A 10,040-nucleotide genomic window follows, 5' to 3' on the forward strand; every position below is an offset into this window, starting at 1 on the left:
TTTTCTTCTACATGTTTTATTTTGTAGTTATTCTTATTTTTGTTTTTAATGTTTTGTTATTTCTTTTTTCTTTTCTATCCTTTGACCTGAAATAGGGTTTGCGAGGAGAAAGAACATGCAGTTGAGTGGGCAGGATCCGGGAAAGCTGGGGGAGGGGAAGATATATTCAAAGTGCATTGTAAAACAAAGTTTTAATATATTTTTCAGACTTATTTATTTAATATGAATACACTGTCATTGTCTTCAGACACACCAGAAGAGGGCATCAGATCCCATTATAGGTGGTTGTAAGCCACACTGTGGTTGCTAGGAATTGAATTCAGGCCTCTGGAAGAGAAGTCAGTGCCTAACTCCTGAGTCATCTCTACAACCCCTGAAACATTATTTTAATTAAAAAAGACTACATTGAAGGAAAAATATTAGAGGCAAGGATTACATGGAGACAGATACAGAAATGCTGGAGGAGATGATTGCCCCCAACCCCTGACCTGAGTGAAAGAGAGGATGGCTGTGAGGGGGATGAGCAGTGACTGTCAGGAGGGAGGATGTGGACAGGGAAAGTGAAGACAAGGGATGCTTTCAAGTCTCCTTCATGGTTCCTATGAAAAGCAACTCCTGCCTCAACCTTGCTCATTAACATATGAGTGGAACCTTACTTCAGACAACTCAGAGTAGCTTTTGGAAATTTCCTTTACATGTCTTTTCTTCAGCGTATGTTTGAATGTATCTATGTGTGTACATCTTGTTCCAGAATTATGCTCAATATTTGTTTTGCTGAACAATGCATCGAACATGTTCAACCGTAGGGAGCACAGCCAAGCACACAATGAAGGGGTCATTTTAATGTTCTCCCCCTTTGGACCTAGTCACACTTGTGAATACTAGACCCATGTTCCTGCAACCGTGCTAGTAGGTGTGAGAAGCAGAGGCAGGTGTGGCTCTGTGGTTTTCTTCTGCAATGTGTACATGTGTGATGGTGTGTGAACCACTTAACCTCATGAGTGCCTAAGGGGCAGGTGCCTCCAAGAAATGCCTTCATTAGTGTTCTATGTTTTCCTGGAGCATCTCATGTTTTGTTTGTGCCTTTCTGAGTATGTGTACAAGTACTTTGCATACTTCTTTTTTGGTTTTCTGGCTTACCATGATTTTTTGCTCCATGGAAAATACTTTTTGTGCTCCTTTAAGAAAATCCTTGCTTACCTAAAAAAGATATTTACCATGTTTAAAAATTTTGGTTGCTTTAGATTTATCCCTTAAATCCACAGTGTACCTGCAGTGGATGTTTGTGTGCAGAGGGATGTGGGGGTTTTCCTAACAGAGACAAAGTGTCTCCAGTGCAGTGCATACATGCACTTCACAGTGTCCCTGATGCACATGTGAGCTTCTATTCTTGTTCATGTGACCTGGTGTGCATGCGCCTGGGTTTCATTTGCTCCGCCCTTTCCATCTATTCTTTACTAGTTTTTTTTCTCATGTCAGTGGTGTCCATACATCTGTCTATTTGTCTGTGTGTCTGTCTGCCTTTCTTTCTCTTAGTGGTGTGTGTGTGTGTGTGTGTGTGTGTGTGTGTGTGTGTGTCCAGAGACTGATATGCAAACCTTCCTCAGTTGTTCTCCATCTTATTCATAGAGGCAGGGTCTTTCAGTTGACTCGAGTGTTATAATTTCAGTGAGTGGAGCTTATCCCTCTTGCTGTGGGGACTTCCTGTCTCTGCCTTCCCAGAGATGCATTGAGAGTTTGTGAGAGCATGTGACCTGTCCTGTGTTATGTGTGTTTCCCGGAGTTATGCGAGATGCTTTAGATATTCTTCATAATCCAGGGACATGACGTCATCAGCCTCATTAGATAGTTGAAGATAATGGGGCATTGGGAGGTTCAGTAACTTGAGAAGAGTGCACAGGATCTGACCACTGAGCTCAGAATCACATTCTAGCCTTTCTTCTTTTTTTTTTTAAAATCAAAACTATTATTTTTTATTTTATGTGTATGGGTTTTAACCACATGCACGTTTGTGCACTTGTGTGTATGTCTGGTCTCTGCAGGAGAGAGCAGATCTCTTGGAACTGGAGTTGGACACAGCATTGATCTGTTTGGTCCACTGGGAGAGCATCAGTGCTTCACGTCTGAACCATCTCCTCAACCATTATCTTTGTTTCCTGCCTGTCCTATTGGCACATGTCAGGTGACAAATAGAATAATGGATTCTCTTACAGCTTCAACCATGTGGGTGATTTCAGGGCAGAACCAAAGTTGGGTTTCTGAATTTATTCTATTTGGCTTCTCCAGAGACCCTGTGACCAACAACATCCTCTTTTTGTCTTCCCTTCTCATCTACCTGGAGGCTCAGTCCTGGAACCATGGGGCTCATCATCATGCTGGTCTGCCTGGACACACAGCTGCACACGCCTGTGCTTCTTCCTCTAACACCCTCTCCCTGTTGGATATGGCTATACCACCACGTGCCCCAGATGTTGGTGCATCTTCTTGCTCACTCTCAGACCATCTCCTTTGCTGGCTACCGGTCTGCAGATGTATGTGTTTGCGGCCCTGGGTATCACTGAATGTACCTTCTTTGTTGCTTGATGGCTTATGACGGTATGTGTGTTGCTATCCACTACGCTATATACCTGTCATCCTCAGCTGGGGCCTGTGCATACGGTTGGCAGCAGGGTCATGGATCTGTGGTTTCTTTTCCTCTTTGCTGCATACTTTCTTCACCATGAGTCTGCCCTATTGTGGGCCCAACAGGGTCAACCACTACTTCTGTGAAGGTCCTTCAGTGCGGAGCCTGGCTTGCATGGATACCCACCTCATTGATATGGTGGACTTTGTATTGAGTGTCTTTGTGGTTGTTATTCCAATCTCCCTCATTGTGGCCTCCTACATTCGTATTGCTAAGGCAATTCTGAAGATCAAGTCCACCCAGGGCCGCTGCAAGGCTTTCTCTACCTGTGCCTCCCACCTGACTGTGGTCACATTCTTCTATGGTCCAGCCATTTACATCTACATGAGGCCCAACTCGAGCCTCTCTCCTGAGCGAGACAAGCAGATCTCACTCTTTTACAATGTCTTCACAGCCTTGCTCAACCCTGTGGTCTACAGTCTGAGAAACAAAGATATTAAGAGAGCATTTCTCAAGGTGATGGGACATGTTAGGGTGGACTGGTGAGCCAGCATGCTGAGGAGCTAGACTTAAGAGTATTCACTCTTTAAGCAAAGTACAGTGTCTCTTTCTTGTGAAATTAATCTGTGCCTTTGAATTAATTTAGTACTTAGTAATTTGGCCAAAACATAATGAAACCAAAGTAACTGATTTAATTGACTGGTGACACTAAGTTATAATTCCAAATACCTCAGTAATGTTACTGCATCGTAATGGCAATTGTTCATTTGTTGTTCATGTTTGTAGCTCCTTTGTGTGACCGTCTCTATAAATACATTTATTCTGAATGAGAAACCTTATATCCAACCTTCTTTTTTTTTATCTTTATTAACTTGAGTATTTCTTATTTACATTTCTTTTTTTTCTTCCTGAAAATCTTTAATTTATTGGTTTATGTATAATTGTGTTGTTAGGCATATTTACTTTTCACATTTTTACATCTTTTTTTATCTTTATTTACTTGAGTATTTCTTATTTACATTTCGATTATTATTCCCCTTCCCGGTTTCTGGTCCAACATCCCCTAACCCCTCCTCCTTCCCTTGGGTGCAGAGAACTGTTGACTGGTTCCCTTCAGGTGCGGGCGGTGTCTGGACTGCGTTTACCTATTTATTTACTTTGTGAGAAATCTCACATATCCCAAGCTAGTCTGGAACTTCCTACATTCCTAAAAATGTCCTTCAATTTTTTTATCTTTCTGCCTCCATTTCCCTAGTGTTGGGATTATGAGATGGGGTACCATACGTTGGGAAATTTTTGATTCTTTGATGATATCCTTTGATTATAAAAGTTTTCAAATTGATAAAATCCAATTCATGTACTTTTTTTTTCTTTGAGACAGATTCCCTCTATGTAACCCTGACTTGCCTGGAAATCCTTTTGTAGACCCAACTAGACTCCAACTCCCAGATATCCTTCAGCTTCCTACATACTTAGTGAGATTCAAGGTATACTCCCTTTCTCCTAGCCAAACTCTTGAATCTATTGTTATTTTTTCATTAGATCTATGAGTTGTTTTTTGATCACATTTTGTGAGTTTTACCTCCTAGGTTTGTTTTGAAAGTTTTTTTAGGGTTTTATTTTACTTTTTTTCTAACTTATAACTTTTATTAATTTTTTAGTTTGAAAATTTATATCAATGCTTCTTCTTAATCACACTCACTTCCATACCTCCCAGATGTGTACTCCCCATTATTTTGTACCCTCCTCTACCTTTTTAGAAAAAAAAATGAAAGGAAAAAATTCCACAATCTAATTAGTGTTGTCCATGTATTATTTGAGCACTGTTAAACTTTCAGTGTCCAGTCCCTAAATGATAACTGGGTCCTTCCTCAGCCCCACCCCATGCCAGAAACTATCAACTGTGAAGACCTACATGTCAACCAGCACCCCACCACTCCTCTTTTGAGCTCTCTTCAATGGATTCCTGTTCACAGTATATTTTTTCCTGGTGTGTGTGGGGAGGCTGTCAGGGAAGGCTTCAGTGTCTCTCATACTCACCTGTGAATCTGCAGTCTTCACTGATACCATTTCAGAGGAAGCTTCCTTACCCATCACAGCCTACAGCAGCCTGGATCATTGACTTCCATATGCTTATGATGACAGCATGGACAAGGGACATCTACATAAATTCTGGATGTCTGGATTGCCTTCAAGACCTCAGACGTTGGAGATGCCAGAGTCATGGGATACCTGTCAAGGAAAGCTCCTAACTGGGCTTTGAACCAGTCCAAGGGAGAGAAGTGTGTTGCAGTCAACCAAGCTGAAAGGCATTGGAGATCTTAGGAGCCCTTTGACATGTAGACATGGAGGATGCAAAGCGCTAGAGTTTTTCCTAGATGGTTTGGTCTTGTTTTGTTCCATTCCTCACTGTCCTGGCTCCCTCCTCCATTTAGAACTATAATGTGTTATCCTGTGCCACTGTTATGTTGGGAGTATGTGATCTCTTTTTTTTTTTATTTTTATTTTATAGGGGATTGCAGTTAAGTGATTGCATGAATCTCAGAAGAGACTTTGAACTTTGGACATTTAAATAACCTGAGACTGTTAGGTAGACCATGAGGACTTTTGAAGTTGACTGAAGGCATCTAGATTTGATATACTGCAAGCCTTGGGGACTGGGCAATGGGATGTGTGATTGTAGATATTGTTCTTAATGTAGTCATGGTTTGAAGGTTGGCTACAGGATGAACACTATTGGGAAGGCATGAGCTTATTTTAAGGAGTATGGCCTTGTTAGAGGAAGAATGTCACTGTGGAGACATGGCTTTGAGGTCATGTATACTCAAGTCCACCAGTGTAGCATACAGTTTCTTTCTGCTGCCTGTTGATCAAGATGTAGAACTGTTTTCTCCTTCAGCACCATGTCTTCCTTCAGGCTGCCAGGCCTCCTTCCATGATGACAACACACTAAAACTCTGAAGCTCTAAGCTAGCCCCATTAAATGTTTTCCCTCATAAGAGTGGCCATACTTATGTTTTCTTTTCTCAACAACAACATACTAAGACTGTACCCATACATGTGTATACATACAAGTAAATGCACATGCACACACATGAAACTTTAATTATTTCAACCTCTACTTTTCATTTTGCTTCTTAAATGCTTTCACCTCTGGTGCAGCTCACCTCCCACTAGAGCTAGTGAAAAAACAAAATACTGTGGGTGTGTGTGTGTCCGTGGATGTGTAACTGTTGAAATTGGATCTTTGTTGCTCTCCCTGTCTGTGCTGTCTGGAAATCGACACTTTACTTCACAGATTCTCAGCGGCAGCTTGATCCCCTCACAAACACTTCATAGATACAGCAGTAGTCCAGTTAATTCGAGTCAGTTTAGCAAACACGCATCAGCAGTGGTGCCACTACCTAGTAGAAACAGCCAGGCCTGAGCCTCAGCACAAGACAGCAGGAAGGACCCGGATGTAAGCCAGGAGTTCTTGGCTCTGCCTCTCAAGCCTAGCTCAGGCTGCATCACTCCATCAAGCTCTATTTATACTCCCTCCCAACATCATGTGTCCTCCACAGGTCTTGCCTCACCAAGTGTCTTGCTTAGCACACATGTCTGTCTCAGCTGACATCACTCTGCCAATCAGCCTCAGTCCGCAGAAGTGGTGGCAAGAAACTGCAGCATACCAACAGAAGTTTTTTGATGTGTTTCTCGCTACGGAATCTTGACAAATGCAGCTGAACTATGCAATGTAAGGCTGACCAATACATGTATGTCATTAGCAAAGCATCCTTCATCACCTGTCCTTTCTTGTGCTTGCTTTAGTAGAACAACCTTTCTCATATGTTAGCTCCAGTAAAATATTTCTTCATGAATCTGTCTTCGTCTTTCATCTGTGTCCACATCAGGAAAACACTCCTTCATTTGTTTGCCCCAGCAAAACACCATCTAACTGACTTTCCAAAGAACCTTTAAGTTTCTACTTCATATCCCTTAAAGGTTCTGTTTAAGATTTTTTCTTTCCTCTAACATTAACTAGCTATACACAATAGGAATAAGTGTAAGAACTATCCCATTTTCTATAAGAGGTTTATGTACAATATAGTCAAAAATAGACTAACAAAACAACCTTAAATTTGTATCAGTATACAATGAACAAATCCCCTAAATATCTGTCAGTATACAATAATTCAAAGAGAACAAGTTAAACTTGACCATTAATTTTCCATTTTATATTCTTGTATACAGATAAGCATGTGGGTGTGCTTTTGTGGGTGTGCTTTTCTTTCCTTTTATTATTTTTTTATTATTGCCCACAATTAATTAGGCACCCATGTGTTGTGCCACAAAATTGTCATCACCAAATGTCAGTGTGCACCCATAAATATCTCTAGCAGACCATGTAGGCATAAGAAAGTGACCCAAGTGGTTTATTCCTGACACATCCTTATCACCTGTGGTCCCCATGTGCCATTCTCTATGGTTGAACGGGGAGGAGGACCAAAATCATGCTGGTTACACATGGTTTTGAATGGCATATCTGCCCCAATTGAAAATGGACAGAAGAGCACTGTGTACTGCTTCTGGGATGTGCCTGAAGACAGTTTGTTCCAGGGAACAAAAATACTGTGCAGGACATTTGGTTGTTTCCTTGGTTTAGAAGGAGAATTTTGGCTTCCTGTCCCGCCGCCATCAGAAAGCTGCAGCCGTGGCCCTGCGCTACCCCATGGCCGTGGGCCTCAACAAAGGCCACAAAGTGACGAAAAACATCAGCAAGCCGAGACACAGCGGCCACCGCGGGCGCCTCACTAAGCACGCCAAGTTCGTGAGAGATATGATCCGGGAGATGTGCGGCTTCGCGCCCTACGAGCGGCGCGCCAGGGAGCTGCTCAAGGTGTCCAAGAACAAGCAAGCACTCAAGTTTATCAAGAAGAGGGTGGGCACGCACATCCGCGCCAAGAGAAAGAGGGAGGAGCTGAGCAACGTGCTGGCAGCCATGTGGAAGGCGGCGGCCAAGAAGGATTGATGACCCCTCCCCCAATAAAAGATGGTTCTAAAAAAAAGAAGGAGAATTTTGTTCCAGTTAAGAGCCTATATTGATGAGGTCATTGTGGCCCATGATTGGTTACATAGTCAATTAACATCCATGGACTATAATTGTAAGGTTGGGGAGAATGAGTGTTGAGAGATTCATGGGTAGCCTTCATAGAAGTGAGAAAGCATGTTATGATGTCTCTGTCTTATGTGTATTTAACTACATCAAAGGTGTCCTGAACAGGAAAAAATGTGCAGAACTAAGTAGATGGGATAGCATGTCCTGCAGACTCCTGTCAGCCTGGCCCTCACTGCCTGTCATGGTTTTGGTCACTTCCTCCTCCAGTAAAACGAATCATTTTAATATAAGTGTAAAGAATTAAATTAGTCCAGCAGCTGTATATCTTTGTCTTTGCTAGTTCCCTATAACACACAGAGATCACAAAGTTTATTTCAAGCTGCACCTCAATAGCTGAGAAGTTAAAGAATTTGTCTTAAACATTAAGCCTCCCACTCACAATTTAGTGATACCTGAATCAACATTATTATTGATCTGGCTCTGTGGCTTCAGAAGTTTATTTTCATGGTGTCTTCTCAGACCCTCTCCTTTCATCTTGACCTGAAATTCCTTTTTGTCTCTCTCCTCCCCATGGCTGATGTAACCTTCCTCCCTAATCTGTCTTCTGCTCAGCCATTGTGTGATCAGTATTCATTGACAAGACAGAGAGTAAGTGGTAAGAATGCTTACACAAACTTGAGACAGGAGATTCATTGGACATACACAATATATGAGGGCACAGAAATCACCATTTGAATAATACAACTGTAGACTTCACACAATGTAGAAAAGCATTATGCATACGAAACACAAATCAAGGAAACCTTTGAAGTACTCAATTTCTGAAATGAGCCAATTCTCACATGGTCCATTAATGAGGCGTTGTCAGCTGGGGGCTAATTAGGGAGTCCCTGGTTATTAGAGTTGTGGATCTGCTGGCTTCTCCTTTCTCAAAGCTCACCAATTTTCCTTCAAACCTATGGGTTCCCCTGCTGTAGAGTGGAATCTCTAGAGTTGGACTTTCCCTTCATGCTGACCTCAGACCTCAGTGTAACTTCATGACCACTGTGGCTTATGCCCAGCTCTGAGAGGCAGGAGTAAGTTTTTGGTTAGAGTCCAGGTTCAACCAGTAGATTGACCTCACACACAATCATGCATATGATGGACAAAGCAGAGTCTCTCTCACCAAGAGGCAAGTGGCCAGGTCCTGTAATTGGTTCTACCATTCAATAACTGGGTGGCCTTTGCCAAATAGCTCAAGTCTTCTGGGTCATTGTTCATTATCTGGGCAATGGGCCATGCTTGACACTCTCTTGTTGGTGATGTCATTAAAAAATCCAGGGTGTACAGTCCCTGAGAGCAGCCATGAGGCTGTGCCAAATCTGCCCACCTTTTAGTCCTCATTCTGTAGCAGAATGTTTATTTTAACATGCAAGTATGTTCAAGTCTGTGAAATCCTGGTGGAATGACACATTTAACCCCTATGACTGGAACACAGACAAGACCTTAGCGCACACCTGTAACCCCAAACATTGAAGGTAATTTTACTTTGTAGAAGGACGTAGTCATGTTTAGAGAAGGAGTTGGATTCTCTTCAGAACTTCCCAATGTCTGCTCTAAGTCTCATGCAGCATCCATGGGTGCATCTCACTTTTGGCTGTTCACTGCTGATTCCCTTTCAACCCAATGATGGTATTAGTTATGGCCTGTCTATCATCTTCAGAGTTGCTCTTCCCTCACTATTCAGCAAATTCCTCTGTGGTTCAGTGCGTTAACCATTCTTTACCTTATTTGGTTTCAACCCTCCAATATTATTCTGTGGTCATATATTTTGGAGACCGGGTACCGTTCATTCATAGTTAATGCTCAGTACTATTGTTTGCTTATATATTTATCCTGTGAGAAGTCTCACATAGCCCAGGCTAGCCTGCAACTTCCCACATTCCTAAGGATACCCTGAAAATTTTGTTAAAAAAAATACATCTTTATTTACCCTTCAAAGTTTTTCAAATTAACCCTTTGATATTAATATTTTATGAATATTCTATGTATTTACATTTCTTTTTTTAATTGGATATTTTCTATACTTACATTTCAAATGTTATCCCCTTTCCTTATTTCCACTCTGTAGTCCTCCTATCCCTTCCTCTCTCCCCTGACTCTATGAGAGGGTTCACACACCCACATATCCATCCCCTCCCACCTCCCCACCCTGGCTTTCCCCTACACAGGGTCATTGAGCCTTCACAGGGCTAAAGGCCTCTCCTCTCATTGATGCCCAATAAGGCTGTCCTTCACATATGTGACTGGAGCCATAGTCCCTCCACGTGTACTCTTTTT

At 42.1% G+C, this 10,040-nt stretch overlaps 1 protein-coding gene and 1 pseudogene across 1 annotated transcript; both read left to right on the top strand.

The window, feature by feature from the left end:
* Positions 1-2,221: 2,221 nt before the first annotated feature.
* On the top strand, positions 2,222-3,169 carry LOC116887179 (annotated as a pseudogene).
* Positions 3,170-7,163: 3,994 nt separating this feature from the next.
* On the top strand, positions 7,164-7,658 carry LOC116911766 (60S ribosomal protein L36-like). The gene is made up of 2 exons (XM_032915996.1): positions 7,164-7,211; positions 7,269-7,658. The coding sequence occupies exons 1-2, from the start codon at positions 7,164-7,166 to the stop codon at positions 7,632-7,634; spliced, it is 414 nt and encodes a 137-aa protein (XP_032771887.1). The 3' UTR covers positions 7,635-7,658.
* The last annotated feature ends 2,382 nt before the right edge of the window (positions 7,659-10,040 follow it).

This window comes from Rattus rattus, chromosome 1 (assembly GCF_011064425.1).
Source record: "Rattus rattus isolate New Zealand chromosome 1, Rrattus_CSIRO_v1, whole genome shotgun sequence".
Lineage (NCBI taxonomy): Eukaryota > Metazoa > Chordata > Mammalia > Rodentia > Muridae > Rattus > Rattus rattus.

Excerpts from the sequence above, each read along its gene's own strand:
- LOC116911766 (XM_032915996.1), top strand. The coding sequence starts at position 7,164 with ATGGACAGAAGAGCACTGTGTACTGCTTCTGGGATGTGCCTGAAGACA. Across the intron at positions 7,212-7,268 it reads CTGGGATGTGCCTGAAGACA|AAGGAGAATTTTGGCTTCCT; the intron begins GTTTGTTCCAGG and ends TCCTTGGTTTAG.